This window comes from Magnolia sinica, chromosome 2, assembly GCF_029962835.1.
Source record: "Magnolia sinica isolate HGM2019 chromosome 2, MsV1, whole genome shotgun sequence".
NCBI lineage: Eukaryota > Viridiplantae > Streptophyta > Magnoliopsida > Magnoliales > Magnoliaceae > Magnolia > Magnolia sinica.
This window is the reverse complement of record NC_080574.1, coordinates 126685195-126709159: the sequence shown is the minus strand read 5'-3', so window position 1 is coordinate 126709159 and position 23965 is coordinate 126685195. Positions and strand designations below refer to the sequence as shown.

The 23965-nt window shown below is 40.2% G+C and overlaps 1 protein-coding gene across 2 annotated transcripts; it reads right to left on the bottom strand.

Moving 5' to 3' along the window:
• Positions 1 to 201: 201 nt before the first annotated feature.
• Positions 202 to 18088, bottom strand: LOC131237577 (RHOMBOID-like protein 9, chloroplastic). 2 transcript variants are annotated; one of them, XM_058235416.1, is made up of 7 exons: positions 17935 to 18086; positions 12050 to 12669; positions 6715 to 6955; positions 5301 to 5466; positions 2685 to 2855; positions 1636 to 1790; positions 202 to 957 (listed from the first exon to the last, which is right to left on the bottom strand). In XM_058235416.1, coding segments are annotated over exons 1-7 (1581 nt in total). In that variant the 5' UTR covers positions 17937 to 18086; the 3' UTR covers positions 202 to 731. The 2 variants fall into 2 exon arrangements, with proteins under 2 accessions (XP_058091399.1, XP_058091400.1); XM_058235417.1 differs by lacking the exon at positions 202 to 957 and having other exon boundaries at positions 1651 to 1790; positions 2680 to 2855; positions 17935 to 18088.
• Positions 18089 to 23965: the final 5877 nt, after the last annotated feature.

The window sequence follows — 23965 nt, the reverse complement described above, 5'->3', positions numbered from 1 at the left end:
TTGGCACATGTTTCACAGATCTGGGCCATTTGTCAGGTGGGACCTACTGTTGATGTGACCTGCCCCGAAAAGTTCAGGATGGTTCACTCATCAGGTGGCCACGCGTATGTGAGAAAAAAATGGATGGTTAGCAAAAACGATGACCGATGCTCTATGCTCAACAGATATTGCTATGAGAATAATGGGAAACGAGCACTGGAATGATCCAACAATGATGGCTCACTTCTTGAAGGCGATTAGTACTGGAAGGAGAATATTTACAATTCCAATTCAGTATTCACCGTACTTTTATAAACAAAACTAAGTTAAACTCTGATATACAATCTAGAGCCTGATCCAGTACGAATTGTTTATACCCTATTGATGCACAAATTTTCATGTGCGGTCTAGCTATGATCAGGTTGAACCATTGGATAGGAGTGGGCCATCATGGATTCAACATGACCCCAACATCACTCTGATCGGATGATTGCAGCCATCCAAGTAAGGGCCAGCAAAATGGACAGTAAGATTACGTTTACTCTAGCCATCCATTTTGCATGCCCTTAATTGTATGTTGTTTATCTAATCTTAGCTACTTTTGGGTCTTGTGCAGTCTATGGCTGATTCCTACAACCCAATGGTCTTTTCGATCAAAGATAGACCTTCAGCCCCACCAAAATTCATACTGTAGTAAGGAATGAAGAATTCGTCCCGGATCATACCTCCTATTATCTATACACTCCTCTTCCCTATACAAAGCTGTTCACCTCCAATGTTCCAAAAAAGAAAAATAAGGAACTCAAAATGAGAATGAAGATGACAAATGTAAAAAGTGACTTACAAGGATCGGCCTGTCGTCTTATGAGTGCGATTCCATCTTCCTGACCATTCTTCGAAGATGCATCATCCAGTTGCAGTGCTGGGCATGTGAGGAATCCATAAACAAGACCTGCACAAGCTGCCCCCAGATGGGTCCTGCAACATGGGTGATGAGTTTGAGAGAAGAAACCATTTTAGCATTAGAGGAAGCATACAATGTTCAATTGAGCACTTGCTCAGCCAAACAAATTGCACATGCCGGAGACCACTTTTTGGTGGATCCAAATCATTTGGATGGTGTGCCCCGTTGATTGAAGATATCCATAAACCTCCCCTGTTGGATCTGGCCAACCGCTAGATGGAGCGTCTTCAAACATGACAATCAGCTGTAATCGTCCATTTTTGAGTCACCAATCAGATGGCTAGGATAGCCCAGAAAGGAGATATTGGAGCATGTTCCATCAAGTAATGAAGCCCATCGGATGAGTGTCTTCTATTACACAAAGGTAGGGCAGATCTCTACCATTGCTGGGTCGAGCAAAAAGAAGCTGCTTTTCTTCATCAAGCATCATATAATATTACCCTTCATATTAACCAATGAGCTTTGTTAAGCCCACAGGCATGTACAGTAAAGCTTATGTACATGACATACGTGCTAGCATAGCATGATAGGTCCAAGAACGGCACCACCATATTGATGCCCTAGCTTAAGAATCAGGTTGATCCACTGGTCAGGTGGGCCAGAGTTTGCAAGATAAGTGTATGTCTTTGAACCCCCCCTTTCTCTGGTAAAATACATGCAGAAAATTAATATGTAACAAATGGAGGACTCACCAGTCATCTATTCGCTCGAAATTACTCAATATAAAGGTCAAAACAGTGATGATCACTGCCTTCTGAAACATACTCTCCATCTCCTCTTTCGGAATCATCTCTTTGTTTTGAATTTGGTAGATGAACCAAGCTCCGAGTATGGCAAAGACTGGACCCTGCATATGCATCTGAATTAGCTGAACTCAATAAAGGCATAAAACAGTAAAATGAAAGATTTACGAATCACTTTGATTGGATGACTGTTACCATCCAACCATTGGCCAAGAAAATGGAACAATCTAATATTGATTATACTGAAAAAGATTTACAAATGAAAACGCTTCCATGTGCAGCATGTGTACATTTTACTAGTTTAAGGATAAAAATATGGATGTTCCCCATGCGTATATGATCACCGAGAAACGGAACAACTACTTGCAATAGTAGGATTTTGAATCCTACCCTACACATGCCAATGTGGAGTCTGTGCAATATCTGTCTTGTTCGTGAGGCAGGATTCACCATGGATGTGCAGGGACCTGATAATTAGGCCAATATTGTGATCAGGTGGTCCATGTACAGAGGAAAATGGATTGGTATTAAAATGACTGACATTCCGCACTATAGATACATGTGTGACCCGCCTGATTTTGAATCCTACTCTGCTCGCACATGGCAATGCGGTGTGTACAAGAGCTGGGTCATTCATGAAGCAGGCCTCACTCTGTATGCACTGGGGACTGATAATCAGGCTAATTTGGCCATCAGGTGGGCCATGTACCAAGAAAAATGGATCGTTAGAAAAATGAACAATGTCAAATGCCAGAGATACTGCCCACCTGACAATCAGACCAACCTGGTTTTGGGGCCAATCGTACATATCATGTGTGGACCACCTGATGAACAACCCAGGTTTCACATGTGTGTCCTATATTGGTACATATGGGGATGGTAAGATTCAGAATCCTACTCCAGCGGGTAGCCCTAGCAGGGTCATGATCACCTCTGCTTGTGACATTAATACAGTAACACCATAGTGTGTCAATAAATGTTCGAGCAATGTGCCTTACTGTCCCACCAACAGTTGCCTCTGGAGTGTGAACAAAGCTTGACAAGTTGCCCGAAATCCCTCCCAATATATATATCAAGAAAAAGGTGAATGAACCGTATCCTCTGCAAACTTGAGGCCCAAATGTAAGAAGCACCCAGCAACCTAGAGCAACATGTAGAAATCCGGAGTGCTGCACAAACTAAGTCTTTTCAGGGGAAGTACAAGATAAACTATGATATAGCCAGTTGAGAAAAAAAAAATAACAAATAAATAAAACTGGGCAGTTTCATTGAGTCTGGAATTGAAAATTTCTAGATGTAACCATGACTTGTGAAACACATTCCACAGAAAAGATGTGCTTTTGGTCATGATTCGTGAAACAGGCATTCCACCCTAGTCAATTCATAGGCAGAAAATGATGTCGAGGAACTTTAGAGTCCATAATGAAGAGGAATGAGAAAGGCTTCGAGGCTTTATGATTAGTTATAAAGTAATTTTTTTACTTAAAAGTACATTATCACTTCAGTTAGTTTTTTTTTAGCTTTTCTACATTTCATAAGTTGCTGAAGAGAGGTATCAGGAGAGATGAAAGAGAGGAGAAGCTGATAAGTATGTTGTTTCAATGCAATTTTTGCATGGTTTCCTGAGGTGATCACCTACTGTCCCCTCAATCATGTGGCTGTGATGTATGAAACAAATGGACAGCTAAAACAAGCACAGCTAATGTGGCCAATGGATGGCTAAACAAATTTATTTTGGCTGCATATGTTTCAGACACTGTGACCAATTTGATTAGCAAATGGCCTGTGTTTTGGGCCGGGGAACCTGATCTGCATCTGATGGGCAGGCTGACCTTGCACATGGATGCCAGCTTGCCACTACATGGGCTAGTGGGTTGGGCCATACACACAGGCATGTTTACCAAACCTAAATCATATGGTGCATCCAATAATATCTCCATTTATCTTTGGACGTTGGAGGATAAAAAACTGTCTGCATATCCACCGTACACCTGGTTATCTATGATTACATCTACATAGACCATTCAAACTATGGCCCCAAATCACACGGGTTCCACCTCACACAAGCCACCTGCCTCACACGGGAGTGTGCCCTTGAATTCCATTGGCCACCCCACTCGAGTCTAGTGTGAAAATGCCCCCTGCATTAATCACCCCCGGTGAGGAGTCTCGAACACAAGACCTCCTACTCTGATACTACTTTGATGCAGGCCAACTAACCACTTGTTCTAAAAGCTCAAACTAATAGAGTGTGGCGAATCAATCCCTTTATCTCATTGCCTAGGCCCCACATCCCATGGGTTAGGTACTTGGACGAATCCCTCTTGTGGGCCTCAAATCACATGGGTTCCGCCTCACACGAACCGCCTACTCGGACGAACTCCCTTGTGGGCCCCAAATCACATGGGTTCCACCTCACACGAGCCACCAGCATCACATGGGCTGCCTACCCTGAGTGTGCCCCTGCATTAGAATCTCCATTTGATTGGTATCTTGCAAACATACAATAATCAGCTACAAGCCCTAGAACATGGCCATTGGTGCATACACAATGAGAAAACCCCAATAAATGAGTATGATTGTTTGGACTATGGCACATCTATAGTAGGACTGCTGGGAAGAATTCTCTAACTTGTGTGTGAGATTTGGGAATTCATCAGGTATGTCCGCCTGCTGCGAATGTGTGCTGGCCTAAAATCAGGATGATCCACTCATCAAACGCATTGCGTGTATTTTGAATATATACTCTAGGTGCTTTTCTTTTTAACTGGTTTTTATTGTACAGATGTGGTCCACGTAATGAATGGACCAAGCTGGCTAGAATGTGTTAAAGGTGGGCCCACCAATGAATGACCCATCTGGATACCACTGATTTGCACGTTAGATTCACCTATAATAAGTTACGGCAATTTTGTCGTTAGATCTAATGTATTTTCTTTATTGACTCTTTCACCAAGCGTATAAAAGAAAGTATCATAACATTTTTAGGTTATAACTGTAATTAGATGATATACGGGTGGATAACTGTAGTTATGCAATAAATATGTGTTTTGACTGTAATTTCCCCTTTTTCTTTTCTTTTTTGTTACAACTATTGTTTCCCATTGATTTCAACCAGCTTTCTTCTAGTCAGGTTAGGATACCTAGCTTTCATCTAGGTGACCCGAGTTCACACCGAGCAATGAAATATAATTGTTTTTCACTTACAGAAGGTATGAATTTGCACTTACAAAAGGTATGGCTTTAGATAGGAATGTTTATTGAAAGACGATGCAAAAAGCTGACCCTGATAGCTATGACAAGGCTACCATGATGACGATGGTGACAATTGGGTTCAGCCTTTTCAACTTTCAAACAAGATGACTGAAAAGTTCTCCCAACTCATCATACAATTAGGCAGAGGCCACAATTAGAACATACCTACCATGCATAAAACATAAATGCAATCTCAAAATAATCAGATGCATCATAAACCTATAAAGACTCAAGGTAATTTCTATGGACTGGGAAAAAACATAGTTCTCATGATTGATCCCGCCATTTGAAATGATATGATATAAAATCTCAGAAACAACTATTGAAACACGAATATAAACCAAATATCAATATCATACCAGGAACATTGGTGTTACTAGCCTCCACCACTCACCACCCAGAATCAATTCATTTATCTTTGCGCCATACATTAAAGGAAGGGACAAGCGCTCCACATCAGAGTTCCCTATTGGACTTGCTATCTCAAATAAGAAGACAGCAATGTTTATGGAAGCAAGAATGCTTCTGCATTCCAGATTAAAAGAAAAAAGGGCAAGTGTTAGCCACTGAGTAGCAGAATACAACTTTTTTTTTTTAATTATTTGGGGGGGGGGGGGGGTGGGTGTTGATCAATAGCAGAATGCAACTAAGAAAGCTAAAAGAAAGAGCACTGCGTGAAATTGATGCTGCATGAAAGGAAATGCACATAATCATATTGGAAGAATGCCAGCTGATAATTTTGTAAGATTTAAAAAGTGATCAAGCAGTATAATAGTCTAATTCAGAACAAAATATTGTGATGAGGAACAGCTCAGCTGACTTTTTATTGAGTTGAAGTTCAAATTAGGATTTGTTTTGAAATGATAGAAATTAGATATGATCATGTGAATGCATTCAAGGGAAATTAAAAGTAGCACCAATAGCTAATGACGTGAGGGAAAGAAGGCTTAGATGGTTTGGCCATGTGCAATGGAGATCAGGAACTGCACTGCTTAGGAGTTGGTTCAAGTTGAAGGCTCTGAAACAGCAAGAGGATAGCCCCAAAAAGATGTGGTGGAAGTAGTAAGAAGCGATTTGATGGCCTATGGTTTAACTGAGGATATGGTCTGATAGAGTGGAATGGTGGAACAGGATTTGTGTAGTTCAACCCAATTAGTTCAGATAAGGCTTAGATGATGATAATGATGATGATGTTGAAGTTCAAAATTAATGTCTAGGATTTTCTTCTCGATAGAATAATCAAGAGGAACTAATCCAGCAGATGTCCATTGTCAGTCCCCCAAACTCATCCTACACATGCCAACAAGGCAAAGGTGTACTAGATCTAATCTGCTCATCAGGTAGGCCCTATCGCTCATGTTTCCCAGCCCCAGAATCACGCCGATCTGCTTATCAGGTGGGAGCACATTTTTCTTTGAAAAATGGATGGCCAAGGAGGATAACCAGTGATCCAGAACCAACATGATGAGCAGATTAGCCTGGTTTTGAAGCCAGGGAACAATTTTGGAGATGACAAACCTGATGAACAGCTTGAATCTCACACACGTCCCACATTCGCATGCGTGGGGGTATCTGGGTTTAGCAACTGAATATGTGCATCTATGTCCTCTAAGCAGAATGCAACACAAATGCACCAAAATCTCCAGAAAAAGATATGATACTAATTTTTCAATACTTCAATCTGGTGCTCTTACCGCAGGACTGAACATCAAGCAAACATTGTAAAACCATTAAATGAGCAGTAGCAACACAGGGAACAATAGAAACACTTACATCATATAAAGATCAGAGGCTTCATCATCATGTTGAAGGTCTTGAAAATTCTCATCACCATATGCCGATAGACCATTCTCATCATTCTTGCTTTCTAACAGCATGTAACTGTTCAATTCATTGATCCTTTCTTCACTTCTCTTATGACGTTCTCCGCTTATGGAGGGTGGTGCACTTTTTTCATTACTGTCTGTGGTTTTTTCATCAAAACTAGATAGCTTTTTCTTTGGTGGGTGTACTCCTGAAATGGAGAAGAAAACACTAGAAGGTACAACATTTTTACAAGGAATAACTTCCAAAAGAATTTCTAACTCAAGGAAATAAACAATTGATTTAGCAAATGCTGTTTTTAATGGCTGCAAAAATGTCTCATCCAATTCGATATGGTTTGCATAATCCGATTCAGAAATGAAAACATAGAAAACAAAGTTCAGCACAGACATTACAAGTTTTGTAGCAATTAATCTGGTTCCCAAGTACTAAAAATATTATTTTTTATTTGATACTAGCACAGGTTAGTTTCCCTTGTTAATTTGGGGATGGATTACTTCCATTTTTACTACACTTGCATTTTGTACTGAACCTTTTAAGTCATTTAAATAATGATTATAAATTCATATTACGAAAAATGCATGGTATCATTGATTCATTATGTGTTCTGTGTTTACCATGCATTATGACATGACCATCTTAATTGAGTTTAAGATGAGAGAATGGCCATTCTTCATCTCATCTCTCTTCCTAGTTTTGCAATTGCCCTGGTTAAGGTGATTGCTGAGGAGATCAGTTTCCTATCCACTTAATTTGAAAAGGCCAATGCTTCTCTTATGCTTCTACTCATTCCTTCAATTCAGAGTTCTTTTAGGTCGTGTTTGGATTGGGGGAAAACAAAAGAAGGGAAAGGAAGACATGACATGAGCAATACAAAAAGTGACATAATTGCTAGGGAACGAAACCCTTTACACCTGTTTGTTTTGCTACAGGATCTGTCTCGGAAAATGCTCTTCTTTTACATTTTTCAGTGTTTGGGTTGCAATTTTGAAAGGAAAACCTTTTTTTTTTTCCTACTAATTTTATCATTTAAAACGTCATATCAAAGGGAACCTCTTTCCTCACCAATTGACTTTTGAAGAAAAGGTTCTAATCACTTTTTAAGGAAAGTAATTAAATTTCCTTCTCTTTTTATGTTTCTTGAATAGAGGAAATGTCACATTAAAGTAATTCATTTTGCTTTTATTAGTTTTCCATGGTTTACACCCAATCCACACACGACCTTAATAACTAGTATCTTGTAATCTTGCTCTTAAATATCAGTTATGATATTGGAAGTGATACGAAACTGCTACGACCAATATATAACCATAAAGGCCTCAGTTTGAAAATTTTATTTTCAATTTTCTCTCTCTCTTTTTTTTCACTTTCTTCATTTTAAACCACAAAGGAAGAGTAAAAACTCATTTTAGACTAGATCTGGGCCTATTTTGAGGATCAAAACACAACATTTAAGTTGGATTTGACAAATCAAAGCAGAATGAAACATTTTGGGAAATATCAGAAGAAGGGTGAACCATCACCTTGTTCTTGCTTTTCATCTTCCTTTTGTTGTATTCATATCTAATGGGCGCTAATCCACTAAAGCATGCTTGATTTGTGTTTGATTAGGACCTATTTGGTTGACTTTCAACCGTCAAGTTAACAGACAACATTCTTATCAAAGAATGGTTTGATACACATTGAATACATGATAAACACATGTATGCCTGCGGCAAACACACAAAAAGAGACATTCTGATGTTTTAAAATTTTTCCTATTTTCCCAATATTTTTTCAAGAGTTTTTATGCCAAAAGAAATTAATCTAAGATGGACCCAATACACCCCATATCATATTGTTTTGGGGCCAAGTTGGTACACCCGCCAATACCATTATTCAAAACCTTGCTTGTAATATGTATAATCCAGAGTGTGAGTGTGAAGCAAAGTGCTAAGCTAATGCTTGCACTCTTTTTTTATTTTTTTTCTTTGATGGATGGATCTCCTTTATTAAACAAAGAAAAGAACAAATTTACAGAAACATCCAAATGGCAAAAGATAGGCAACCATAGCATAACATTCACGATTGCTAACTCAACTTGAAAACTCCCTCTTTTGCAAACTTATCCACAACACCATTTGCTTCCTGCTTAACAAGATTAAACGAGACTGAATGATGCAAGACAATTAACCATTTGCTCTAAAATCTCAAACTACTAGAGTATGACGAATTAATCCCTTTATCTCATAGTTCAGGCCCAACATCTCATGGGTTAGGACCTAGGCTGAACTCCCCTCGTGGGCTCGTGGACCCCAAATCACATGGGTCGCCCACCCCGAGTGTGTCCCTGCATCCCACGGGCTACCCCACTCGAGCCCGGTGTGAAATGCCCCTATATTAATCACCCCCGGTGAGGAGTCTCAAACACAAGACCTCTCCCGTGGGCCCCAAATCACATAGGTCACCCACCCCGAGTGTGTCCCCGTATCCCATGGGTTACCCCACTCGAGCCCGGTGTGAAATGCCCCTGCATTAATCACCCCCGGTGAGGAGTCTCGAACACGAGACCTCCCGCTCTAATACCAATTTGATGCAGGACAATTAACCACTTGCTCTAAAAGCTCGAACTGTTAGAGTATGATGAATTAATCCCTTTATCTCATAGCCCAGACCCCACATCTCATAGGTTAGGACCTCGGCCGAACCCCCCTCGTGGGCTCGTGGATCCCAAATCACATGGGCCGCCCACCCCGAGTGTGTCCCCACATCCTACGGGCTACCCCACTCGAGCCCGGTGTGAAATGCCCCTGCATTACTAAAGCAGAGGAGTATAGCTTTGTCTAGCATATTCACATAAGGCCACAAATAAAGCGGGAATAACTTCTTTGGAAAAATTCGACATTCTAACCCTTGCTAGTCTTGAGAAACATAGGTGCACCTTGCCTCTATGGTAGCCAATGATGCTGCCATATCTAGACACATGGGATTGCCAAGAGATGATCCGTCAAAATTGAGCTTGAATATGAACACTGTCAGCGATTCCCACACCTTGACAAACTTCAGAGGACGCCAACCCAGCAACATCACGCCTTCCAAATTGTCCACTCTCCATGAATCCTAGAAGCCAAAGAAAGACTTATGCCTAAGCCCAGGCCAAAATAGCAACGAAAATAGCACGTACAGGTCTAGAAGGCCCTACAAAGATATGCGAATTCCATTCCATCCAAGGACTCAAAATCAGAGCTTTGGCCGGTGACTTCCATGATCCTCCTCGTCTGACCCTATGCTGTCGATCTCCACACAGGAAGCAACTCGTGTGTCCACTGTGGCTAAACCCAATGAACTCCAAACTTGGCTAAAACCATCCCCATAGGCTGCAAACCACAGGACAGAAAATAAACAAATATGTTATGCTTTCCTCATCTTCACAGTATGTTATACATCTGTTTGGCAATGGAAGCCTCTCCTCTCAAGATTATCCAGCATACGAATCCTGTTACAACAGGCCAAGCAGGAAAAAACATTTAAACCTTAAGAGGGACTTTGCCCTTCCACGCCACCGAGCACCACCCCAGACTTTTCAGCTCCCTCTCCCTGAAAGCATCCATGAACAAGGACACAGAGAACCTCCCATTTGATTGTACTATCCAGTAATGCTTTTCTTTAATAGACAGTCTTATATAAATCCCTACTAGCAATGTAAACATTCTAAATAGCTCCTCGATCCACTGATGCAAGTTTCTTCTGAATGTCAATGCCCATACAATACATGTCAAACTACTGGAGTACATGGACCTTACCACTATGGATTATTGTCTTGTTTGAGCGCCATCCCTTACATCCTCTCGTCAAGTCACCCACATGCTGCCCTTAGCAGTGACATATCCAATACTACTGGGACCAGCTAAACAATGGTGCAGGATCTTCTGCTCAACAGCCTCTTGGCTAGAATAAGCAGGACTTTGATGTCTCCAGCCTTTCCAAAGCACATGCCAACTACCAATAATACCTCCCATTCACTTACTCTGCATTACAGTTGTAAAATCATATGATTTATGATTTGAATCTTATTATATACATACCGATATAAATCGCAGCCCCAAATTGCAAATCTGCAATAATCGTACGATAATTGTAGACTGCATATATGGGGCCCAAATACATAAAAATCACTTTTTCCTTTTTGGTTTTCTTTGTTACATTTGTATACATTTTCTTTTCTTCTCCACCAATTAATTGGTATAAGGCTTAGATGATGGTGATGATGATGATGCATTTTTCTTGTCTTCTACTTGTTTGCTTTTAAAACATGCAAAGGCTCTCTACCCCTCCCCCACTAAAAATTAACTTCTTTCTTTCTTTTTTCTTTTGAGAGGTGGAGAGAGGAGAGTTGGGGATTGTGATATTCAAAAACTCAAAATAAAGAATCAAATTTTTTTTTCATCACTCAACATAATCGAATGCCACTTTTCCAATGTGATTCTACACTCAAGAAAGGTAGAACATAAAATATTAAAGGTTCTTGCATGTTCTTAAGGTAAATTTCTTGAAAAAAAAAAAAAAGAGAGAGAGAAAGAAAGAAGGAATGACAAGAATCCTTCATCATTATCACGATATGTTACCATATGCCAATTTGTGATAAATATATTACTTTTCTTGGTGCATATTGATGGAAAATGGATTATTAATGAGTTTTTGTTTTTTTCTGATTTATTTATATTTTTCTGATTTTTTTAATTACTTTTTAAGAAAATAAGAAAATGTTGTGATTTATGATACAATTCATGATTTGATACGAGTCAACCCCAATTAGAATTTGCAACATGGTAATGATTTTGACAACATTGCTTTGCATGTACACATACACATACACATATCTTCATCGTATGATGCATACATACATACCCATGGACTCATGTGTGCATGAGAGTGCAGGAAAGGTGAAAAGAAACCCTCTGTTGAAGCTGGGGTGCAATATAATCGGTACTGAAATTCTTACCAGCATCATGTTGCATACACTAACCAAGCTGACATAAACCTTACTATTTCTTTTTCTTTTTCTTTTTGAGCAGTCATTCAATTCTGTCGGAGACTCAAAGACCAAATACTTATATAACAGAACAAAGACTCAAAGACCAATAACTTTTACAACAGAACACGAAAACATTAATCACATCCGCATGTATAGGAAACTTCAATGGTCGTAAACCATATGTTTCAGTAGTCATAGCCAAAGACTTTAAAATTGCTACAATAAAGTGCTAAAAATTAGGCGCGAATTCCACTGTAGTAAAGTGCTTACCCATGTTAAGCTTGTCAAAATAATCATCTAGGGAGCCAATTCCCTTCTTTGTTTTCAATTGATTACTTCCGTCAACTGATTTTATCATTTTATCCAGCAACTGTGTAGACGAGGGGTCCATCTGATACTCTTCATTTTTTGGCATACTTGGTGGCCCACTCATTTCATTATGAAGCTTGCTAAAGTAAGAATCCAATGCCTTCAGTTGCCTCTCGTTAGTACTTGTATTTGATCCATAGGATTCCCCGCAAGATTTATCTCTTTGTAAAACATTTTTCGAATAAGATTTTTCTGGGCCCTCTCTACTATAAACCCTGTGTGCAACAGGTTCTTCGATACCGGCATGAAATGTTATAGGCCTTCTGTTCTGGACTGTGCAAAAAACATCGGCTCCTTCACCCATCTTTGCTTTCGCACATAATTCACCAGTGTGACGCATGACATGCCATCTCCTTCCTACATCTCCAGCAATAGATGAAGAAAAGCACCTAAACACATCTCCAGTGGAGACGTTACCATCTGCAATACCTCTCTCATTATGTCTAATCAATTTTGTGATAGTAAGAACATGGTCTTTAGAGAAGATGTTTGAGCACATAGGAACTGTAGACATAATGTACCTGAAAGAACAATCGAGTAAAATGGTTGCAGCAATTATTAACCATCTATCTGAAGCAATCAATCTCTGAATAACGTGATGTTTTTTTATGTGTTTTTAGGCTGTAGCCATACTTAAACATACCATTTGGCATCTAAAGTGAAGTCCAGCTCCTATAACCCATAACCAAAACTGCACAACTGAACATGGTGATATGTTCAGAATCAGCTTTCCGATCATATAATTTAAGGGCCTGTTTGGAAATAGCGCGACATTGTGACTAGTTCCCCAATTTCAGGGGATTTGGGGCAGCACAGAAATGGAAACCACAATAGGTAGGAATCCGTTCCCAAGTTTCTTCCTCCCCAAGACTATGAAAATCGCATTAATGAGGAAGATATTAAGTGGAGGCAATGTTTGAGGACCACTTGGCTTAAGGAGGGGGACAAATACAAAGTTCTTTCATAGTATCGTGACTCGTGAGTGCGCGGGCCATTAGCAACAAGTTTGGTAGCATTGTGGTGGAGGGAAGGAGGATCAAGGAAAGTAAAAAAACAAATTTGTGACTCGGTGGTCAACTTCTATAGCTCTCTCCTATTTGATGAGGAGTGGGAGTCTATTCTCGGAGGAGGAGGTCAAGGCCGCAGTGGTGCCTTTGGAGACAGAGAAGGCACCAGATCCCGATTGCTTCCCCACAACATTTTTTAACGAATTCTGGGAGGGAGTGAAAAGTGGCGTTATGGGTTTCATGACTGAGTTTCACATGAGAGGCCGTTTGTCGTCAACAATAGGGGATTCCTTCATTGCCACCACCTCGAAGGTGACGGGGGTGGATAGCTTAAAATACTTCAAGCTGATCAATCTTATTGGGGGGTTGCACAAAATCCTCACGAAAACTTTAGCCACCGGTTTTCAGTCTGTCTTGGCTAGTGTCATCTTAAGAAGCCAGAGTGTGTTTTATCATTGGAGGACAAATCTAGGATAGCGCTCTAATTGCCCATAAGTTGCAAGCTGGACATCGAGAAGGCTTTTGACCACATTAAGTGGAATTTCCTATATTATTTGTTAGGGCATTTAGATTGTGGTAAAAAATGGAGAGGTTGGATGAAGGAGTGTGCCAGCTCAGCTAGGTTCTCAGTCTTGATCAACAGATCTCCTAAAGGCTTCTTTAAGCCAACAAGAGAAATTCGGCAAGGTGATCCTCTCTCACTGTTTCTATTTGTGGTGGTGGCCAAGGCCTTGGGCAGGATATTAGTGAAAGGCTAGGAGCTTGGGCTCATTCGCGGCTTCGAGGTCTGCAAGGTGAGCCTTCCAATCTTCCATCTTATAATTCTCTTTTGTGAAGCAGGCTAGGATGTGGTGAATAAGTTAAGAATGATCATCTTATGCTTTGAATCATCGCCGGGCTTGAAAGTCAACATTACCAAGAGCAAGATGTTTGGTGTGCATTTGTCCAAGGAGGAAATTGAGAAGATGGCAGGTATTTTTGGTTGTCGAGTGGGATCCCCTCCCTTCTACTTACCATGGGCTTCCTTTATGCATTATAAGCCAGCCAAACACCTCTTGGAGGTTGTCTTACCCTCATCAAGGCGTCACTATCAAATTTACCTCCATACTTCATGTCTCCTTTACATGTATGAAGTCAATTCTAGCTAGGTTGGAACATCTAAGAGGAAACGTTTTTGTGGCAGAGGATGGATGATAGGAAAAGGTTTCACCTTTTGGGTTGGGAAGAAGGTGGGGGGGGGCTGCGCTCCTAGGTCATTCTTGTAACCATCTATTATAAATAAATGATTGCAAGAGGGATAATGCATCCATCATTCTTTATCTTTCATTTCACCCCTCCTATTTCTCTAGCTAATATCATGCGTTAATGTGGTATTAGATCTTTTTGGGCGAAGCTTTTTCCCTTCTTCTTTATTATTATTATTATTATTATTTTTTACTTTCCTTTGTTTTGACTTGAGAGTCCATCATATGCTTCAACTGGTCCTCTAGGACCACTGGGATGATGAAAGTAGGGAAGATAGACACCATCACCATCACTAGCAGGTTCAATAGGACAAATCCGTTACGGCAATAGGGTCCATTGACCGCACTAGCATCCACAGCAAGGCCCACAAACCATTTACTAGGAGATGCACCATGGATTTCTTTGAGGAGACTATCAACAATGATCAAATGATCAAAGCCATTTGAATAATAGTATGCAAAATGGTCCGTCCATTTTGCAGACCCTTAGGTAATCTACAGTGTGTCCCTTAGCCGATGGTCTACCATAGGTGGGTCCATGAACCGTCCTTTTGCAGGCACTTAACCAATTCACGGCGCATCCCTATCTATCTACCTACACCCACCTATCAATTGATTGATCAATGTGAGTATGTGCACGCATGTGTGAAAAGGAACAGGCGATGATGATGATCATATGCATATGTATATGCACGCCATACTATTTCCATGTCTCGAGGTAGAATATTATGGAGGTCACTTCATTTGACAGTTTTTGTGGGTATTTAGAAAGGAAGCAGTAGTAGAATTCTATCATTTATCTTTCTATCGAACAATAAGTGTGTTTGATGCAAGAAAGGCTAAGATGATGATGACATATGTAGGTAAATGCATACCATACTGCTTCGAGGTATAATGTTATGGAGTTGCTTCCTTGGAAAATTTTATGGAGCATTTTGAAAGAAAGAAATGGAAGAATTTTCAATGTCATATCCAAGACCTCTCTAAAGTTAGCTGAGAACGTTAAATTTCTCCTGTCAAGTTCGGCTATTCCAACTAAAGAGTTAAAGAAATGAGATTCTCCAATTTGCAAAGATGCTAGGGCGCGGTTATTCAGGGTTCAGAGGTAAGGCTGTCAACAGGTACTTGGACCTGCACTTACCTGATGGACTCAAACCCGATTTTAATGGATTCAGGTCCAATTTTGGGTCCATTTAAGAATTGGGGTCGGTTACAAGTCCACCATTTTGGACCCTGTTAAAAACGGGTCTAATTGGATTTGAGTTGAATCCAACATCTTGAACCCGGTTAAAATCAGGTGCAGTTAATTTTTATATACACATAACACATATTAAATATGTATTAATTATTCCACCAACTAAACAAGGTTTGTGTAGCCATACACATGTTAGAGAGCCCATTTATATACCACGGATATGTCAAAGTGGCATAAGCTTGTGCAATCTAAAACATCCATTGTGTGCACTTGACCATGTAAATGCGCTTATTTAACTGGGACCCAACCTAAACCTAGCTCGAAACCAAGGTCCAAAGACCTGATGGGTACCCGAACACGATCAGATCTAGGTTACATCCAGGACTTCAAAAACGAGACCTAGACCCAAAAGGAGACAAACCCAATCAGCTGTGGTAAGTGTACTTTAGGATCTTAACCGAACCCAACCCATGGACAACCTAATTGAGGTTGTCCCCAGAAATTTGGTCCCCTAGGCTTCCCCTCCTTTGGGCTGGTGGAAGTTGAACGCCAATGGGAGTTCTTTGGGGAATCATGTATTATCCAAAATTGTAGGTGTAATATGTAATCATTAAGGTGAAATTACATTGTATTTTTGGGCCTTCAGCCTTCTGTGATGCTCATGATGCAGAATTGATGGCAAAGTGGGAGTGCCCTTTTTCTTTGAAAGTTTATTGGGCTCCCTCATAGTTGAAAAGGATTAAAAAAAAAAAAAATGTTATTGCAGGGATTTCTGGGAGGAGTTCAGCCTCTTGGAGGTGGGGTTCTATTATAAATGATATTATTAAATTATGCTCTTTCTTTAGCCATATTCTAGAGAAGCTAACTCCATTGCCAATATTCCAGCAAAGGAAGGCATCTCCTAGAATAGCCTGTCATATCGTGTCTTCCTAGCAATTGCCTTAATCGATTTTTGTATCTTTTACTCCTCTTGTTAAGCTTTTTGTAATTGTTAACCTTTTAAAACAAAAAACAAAAAGAAAAAAAGAAAAAAGAAAAGACTTTGTTACTGATAAGAATGGTATACATTGCATTTTTTATGAATAAAAAATATTTTTTGAAAGGTTATAGATAACAAAAATCTTCGTAAGAGGAGCAAAAGATACTAAAATCCATAAGGCAATGGTTAAGAAGACCCAATATTAGATATGATATTCTAGGAGATGCCTTCCTTTGTTGGAATTTTGGCGAAGGAGTTAGCTTTTTGGCCAAGACATGGCTAAAGGAGACTCTTAAAGGAGTAGCATATCTTAATAATATCATTTATGATAATACCTCACTCCAAGGAGCCAAACTCCTCATGGAAGCCCCGACAATGGCATTTTTGAAATCCCCTTGATGCATATGTATCCCATACTTTTGATCTAGGGAATGGCGGAACATGATTAATGTAGTTGACCCTAATTAGTTGGGTTAAGGCTTAGATAATGATGGTGATGATGATGGGGATATATACCATATTCAATTCTACACCCACACACCACAGCACCACCCATATTTATCACCTCTCTTAGAAGGGGAGTCTCCAATTTTGGTGGAAAACAACACTAACCCACTAAAGTAGCATACATCATCTCCTAATTTAGTGCTAAAAGGTAGTTACCTCCTTTAACTTTCTCAAGTACAACGAAAAATATTGATTAGAAATGACCTCAACACTTCTACACAGGAGTATCCAGACCAAACCTTAACCCAAATAATCATCAGCATCATCATCTAAGCCTTATCCCAACTAATTGGGGCAGGCTACACAAATCTTGTTTGGCCCCATTCCACTCTAAGCCAAACCCATCCTAACAACTAATTAGTACTATGATGCAGCATGGCTCGAAAATCACACTCATCAGTGGACCCTAACCATTCAATTCACAAGTTGAATTTAGCCCATTAAGCACCTTCTCTTCCAACCGCGCATCCAATAGCCACCATTCAATGGCTAAAATCTTCCTACCAGATCAATTTACCAACCATGCAACTTCCATGGTGGGACCCAACAATTCGAACAAGAGGTTAACATCACGTACATATATGTATATAGTGGATGTGCCAATGAGTATGATCCATCATGCTCGTGTGTGTGTGTGTGTGTGTGTGTGTGTGTGTGTGTGTGTGTGTACTCACATGCAAGCTCAGTAACTTGCAAGCTACTGAAAGCATGAAAAAAAATGGAGCTAAACAGGAAGACAATGTCCGAGCCTCTGTCACAACGACAAAAAAGCAAACAAATGGTGTGCGTGAGAGAGAGAGAGACAGAGAGGGAGATGGAGAGGGAGAGGGAGATGGAGGGAGAAGGAGACTTACATTGATTATTGGAGGCAGGCAATGCAATCCGACGTTGCACTTCCATAAATGTGGTGCGCTGGCCGAGAAAGAGAAAGAGAGAGCCATGTCATGAGAGAATCCAGACAGGAAATCCCAGGGCCTCGTGCCTTATCCACGCTACCCCATTCTATGAATGCCACGAGGAACGTTTGGGTCCCATCTAGCGTCTTTCTTTCTGGTAGGAGTGGGCCCGCCCTGACCTTGTTGGGCTTTCCCCGCCACTACCGTCTACCAGAAACAAGAAATCAGTTATTCGTACGCAGCAGCTGAGTACGAGTATCCCATTTCCCTGGGGAGCAGATTAGGTGCCCTTACCGTGTGGGGCCCACATTGATGAGTGGATGTGTATCCACGCTGGCCGTCCATTTTTTCAGATAATTTTAGGACGTTATCTCAAAAATTAAACAGTTCCAAATCTCCGGTAGAACACACCACTGGAAAAAGTGGTTAATGACCGTTAAAAGCTTTTGTAGGTCATAAAAGTTTTGGACCAAGTTGATATTTTTATTTTCCCTTCATACAGGTCTGATTGACCTTATAAACGGGTTGGATGGAAAATAAAATTTACGGATGTTCATACGTTGGGCCTTAGGAAGTTTTTTTTTATGATGGGTGTTCAATCACCACTGTTTCCTATGGTGTAGTCCACCTGAGATTTGGATCTGTTTAATTCTTAGAACTAACTCCTAAAATGGGCTGGAAAAACGGATGGACGGAGTGGATATATAACACATCATTAAGGTGGGGCCCACAGTAAGGGTAATAGTACACCAACCAGGGTGTGGATGTTACCTGGGTAATACCGAGTATCCTCCCATACCCATGCCACTGTATGGTTGCCAAGTATGCACCTTAATCCAAACCGTTCAAATTGAAATATCCAATAAATCATAACTAGCACTGATGATATCTAATTGCATGATTGATGACCACTAAATCTACTCATAAAATAGAAACATTACATGACATTATTTCTAATTAGACAAACAAATACTGACAAAATACAGGACTTCTGTTCCGTCCATTTTTGTGGTACGCCGACATGCATGTCCACAGTAATACGCATGTTTTCTTTCCAAAATAGATGAACAAAGGGATATTTTGAAGGAAATTTTCCACATGCCCGCCTGCTCATCGGCTCTGGATAAAAAACTCGCCACTATTAACTTATTTACTAAAACCCACCTATGGGTTAGATGGCAAACAAATATCATGGTGGACTCTAGGAAGGTTTCAAAAGTGGGCATCTTTGTCCCACCACTTTCTGTGGTGTGGTCTACTTTATTATTATTATTATTATTTAAAACACGCGCACACACCACCACACACTCACACGTAGTGGGATTTCACCACCTATGGGTACTTGAACCCTCAACCAGGTGTTGAAACTCCTAAGAGCCTACCACTAGAGTAAGAGCAAGGACCCTGTGTTGTGGTCCACTTGAGCTTAACCCTCCATTTTGGGATCAAGCTCTATAATAATATGGAAATGGATGGATGGCACAAATATAACATATACACCACACCACACTCCACTAGGGAATATATGGACAAAATTCAAGAAAAAAAAATAATAATACTGAGTTATCTAAATGTTTTTAGCCTCACACCACACGCTATTAGGGAATCAATACCAAAACCTAAGTGTTGGAACGAGGGTATCATCTCTTAGTCTACCATTTCTGTATGTTTGGTTAGTCACTTGATTAATCAATTTATTTTTGAAAGATTTTTTTTTTATTTGATTGATCAATTTTTTTAAAAATTGATTTTCTAAACTTATTAGACCCCATTTCATAAAGTTGTTTAGCTTTTGCATACTTGCCAAAAAGCACTCATCGAAAGAAAGATCTCTCCAGTTGGAAGATTTGCTAACTGCACATGGGTGTCAAGCGGTGCACCGTCAAAATGTATCACCATGACACATAGATCTAAGATCAAAATCATGGTCCAACCATGTTTTTTCCTAAAATTAATTTGGTCAACTCAGAAGACGGGTCTCAAAACTGAAAATAGGTGGAGGATTAGAAATTTTGGGCCAAGTATCTGAGGTCTATACATTTTTTTTTTTGCAAGACGTGGAACACCTGACCAGTGGATCTTAATTCTTGGGCTAGGGCATCATTAATATAGTGGTGATTATCTAATAGATGGATTGGATCTCATATCTATGTATAGGGCTGAAAGTCGGGCGGGTTCAACCCGACTGACCCGCAACCGACCCGACATTGGGTTGGGCTCGGGTAGGATGTATAGGGTTTGGTCTCCAGCTTGGGCTATATAAACACCAACTTGATAAAACTTGGGTTGGGGTTGGGCTTGGGTTGAGGTCTCGGGTTGCCCGACCCAACCTGAACCCGATCAACATATATAAATTACTAATAAATTATAATTGAGTGTGGATTGTCTATATTGAAGGCACATGAAATTCCAGTCTCGTCGGATCTCATTGGTCCACACCATTTGCGATGACACAAGCTACCAAGATATGCCGAATTTCTCTCTCCCAAATGGATTACATGTTACACAACACGACTTTTTAAGGAGTAGTTGTCTTATATTTTAGTTAGTTTGTTTAAAAATAATAATAATAAATGAAGTTCTTTATGATAAATAACTACATATATAATTAATTAAATCATAAGTACAAAAAATAAGTTGTGTATTGAAATATAATAGACGAATGTAATAATGAAAATATTAGCATGTATCCACCCAACCAACCTGATCAACCTGGCCGAGCCCACTTTGGTGGCACTTGGGTCAAGAATTTCCAACCCGAGGTTAGGTTGGGTTGGATTGGGTTTGGGTTGAGGTATAGGAACCTTGAGTTGGGCTAGGGTTGAGCACCAACCCGGCCCAACCTGCCTGACTTTCAACCATATCTGTGTACCATATTACAAAGCAAATCTCAAATTCAAGTTGGCAAAGCTGGCGTACTAAGCTTTCCTATCACCTTATTTAGGTCTTACCATGCGGACTTTGTGACAATAACTCTCTTCATTTGTTTTGTAGTATCATGTTAAAGTATGACACAAAATAAAGGTGGATCCAAGACTTATAGAGGGTCATATCAGAAAAGACACTTGAGGATTTAGATCTCACCATTGAAATCTTCATGAAAAATTTATTTTTCTTATACATATTTATAAAATATGAACTTCTCACGCATCAATTCTCGTTGAAACTTTTGTGGGAAAGTTAGGTTTCTTCCATTAGCTTATCAAACATGCACTGTGGGGCCCACATAGCTCGACCTCACGGGAGCTTATCGTGAGGTTGAGCGCATAATACCTTTTCCCTATACACACACACACACACCCACCCCGGACATGCACTTTTTCACATATGCAATTATCAATAAATAATTTTGTAGAATTCCAATTATGCAATTGCTAAAAGCAATCTCAAATGAGTTTTAATCTCTGATTTTGGTCAATAGAATTCTTTTCTTTTTAACCATCCATCTGATGGCCACTGATCAGATGGCTGGGATCGCACATTTTTTTTGTTTCTTGAGTCAAATGATCCTCAATAGGCGACACCTTTTGGGTGGTTTGCACACGCCCAGGGAAACCAATCCATGAAATTGTTGATTGCCCATGAAGATAATAATGTAACATGAAAATCAGCACAATCCATTCATTGGGTGGGCCGCACCTGTACTTTAAGTTACACCATCGGTTGTGTATTGATTTCAACAGTGCCCCACCTGATAAGTGGATCAGCCTGCTTTTCACATAAGGTGATCTTCATGATCTGGACCCCATTTTGGACGGATATAAAATTCTACATGGCTTGACTAATGTCTATGCTGGAACATGTAAAATGGATGTGCGCATTTGTATATATGTTCGTACTCTCATAAAGTATCAATGTTTTTGGGGGATTGGAAGCGTGTCGTAATCCCACGTGAGAAAGAGATGGCTCAGCCTGGAAAGATTCCTAAACCTCATTGGTCACTTCTACGTGGAGCGGGGCATGGGACGACTCGACTGACTCACGTAGCTCGACTTGTCGACTTGATCCAAACAGAACGAGTGAGTCAGTCCAAACCAGGAAGAGCTACTTTAGCCAATCAACTGAATGTGTGAGATTCTATCATATCGGTCAAATTTCATGTTTATTTTCATTTTTGCTATTTTTATTAAGTTTTAGTATGGTTACATCTATTGGGCTTTAGGAGTTGTGTTTAACATAAAAAGTGTGTTAAAAAATTAGAAAAATAACAGGGTTAAGCCACATAGGACACTTACTATAAATAAAAATTTACCATTAATAGTAAGTTATGAATTTTAGAGAGTTTAAGTTCTAGTTTTAATTCCTAAACTTATTCCAAGTCCTGATATCCCTATTTAAAGGGTTGTAGACTCATTTATTTGATCAATCTATCAAATTATGAATTTATTAGAATTTATTTCTATCATTCTTGCTTTCTTTCTCCGTGGATTCAAGAAGTCTCTATGAGGAGTCCAGAGAAGCTCCATGGATTCAGAGTAGTTATCTTTGAGGAAGACAGTGATCAACCTTATCACGTTCATCCTTGCGTTAGTTACCCAGTAACTCGACTTGAAACTTGATCCAGTTAGACTCGACTTGGATTTTTGTGTGTGTGTGTGTGTGTGTGTGTGTGTGTGTATCCGAGTTTCTAAGTATCTTTAGCCCTACCCGCCACACTTAATCTCGATCCGAACCCAAACGCTTTCTCTCCCTCCCTCATCATCCTCCTCCTCTTCCTCTCTCCCTTCCTCATCCTCCTCTTCAAAGTCCGGCAGCCGCCCTCCTCCTCCTCTCTCTCCCCTCTCCTCTCCACTCCCTCTCTCCCTCCCTCATCTCCCAATCCAACTCGGTGCCAACTCGACTTGACTTGGTACTGTTGACCGGTTCGAACTTGGTCCAAATCAATGCAGGGCATACCAGACTTGGATTGGGTCAGGCATGCTAGACTCGGTACCGAGTTGGGTCAAGTTCAGGTCAAGCATATTTCAAAACCTGATCGAGCCAGGTCAGCCCTAACTTGGTCCGACATGACTCGATGCCCAGCTCTACTCTGATGGGAGCACCAGGGCTTTGCACAGTATACTCGGGCTCTTAGTATGATAAGTGGGGCCCATGGATCATCCAGACCATTGGTCTGCTGCGAACCCCCATGGATAACCTATATACCTTAAGAATCATCTCAATTGGGGGACCGTTTCTTACATAAATAAATCAAGGGTCACATTCAACTTAAAAAGAGCCTGCATTTGAGGATAGGATTTCGGAGAGTATTGGGTAATGATCCATCCACAGCAGTACAGAAAAGATCAATATCATGGGCCCCACTTTTCAGAACTGGAAAACCCAAGTACACCAGTCTAATGCAGAGGATCTTCCTATTTCTCAGCCAACCACAAGCTACCCTTTCCATGCGGTCCACTTGTGGAGTATAAGTTCAGGTGCTCCCAAGATGTACCCAACTTTTTTTTCCCTCCGAGAATTCAAGTCCTTTCATTTAAAGATGAACCCACAACTAATCTGGTCGAACCATTGGTCAGCAATTCATCAATCCACAGATGCCTTTAAATCTTTCGGGTCCATTGTCACACACGATAAATAACACTGAGATAAAGATCAGGCCCATCCACATCGTCCAAATTGCAAGCCCCAGTTGATGGAGCATGGCCCAAAAATAACACTGACAGGATGATCTAGCCATCCAATGGTTTGCCATCAAATGGTCAGTAACCCAAATATAAGGTCTGGAATAGAGCAGTTAAGATCATCCAGTAAATTTGTTTTTCAGTCTGTGGGCCACCCCATAATAGCAAAACACCATGAGGCAAAATAAATAAATAGAAAAGTTACACAACTATTTACATTTAATTAATATTCGATCATTATATATATATATATATATATATATATATATATATATATATATATATATATATATATATATAATATATGGAAATGGTACTATGAGGTCGAGCTGTGTGGGCCCCACCGTGATGTGTCAAACATCTACGGA

What these genes read in the sequence shown, in the direction of transcription:
- LOC131237577 (XM_058235416.1), bottom strand. An exon ending in AGGCAACTGTTGGTGGGACA is followed by an intron (nt 1,791 to 2,684) that starts GTAAGGCACATT and finishes ATGCATATGCAG; the next exon opens with GGTCCAGTCTTTGCCATACT. An exon ending in TTCGAGCGAATAGATGACTG is followed by an intron (nt 958 to 1,635) that starts GTGAGTCCTCCA and finishes CCCATGTTGCAG; the next exon opens with GACCCATCTGGGGGCAGCTT.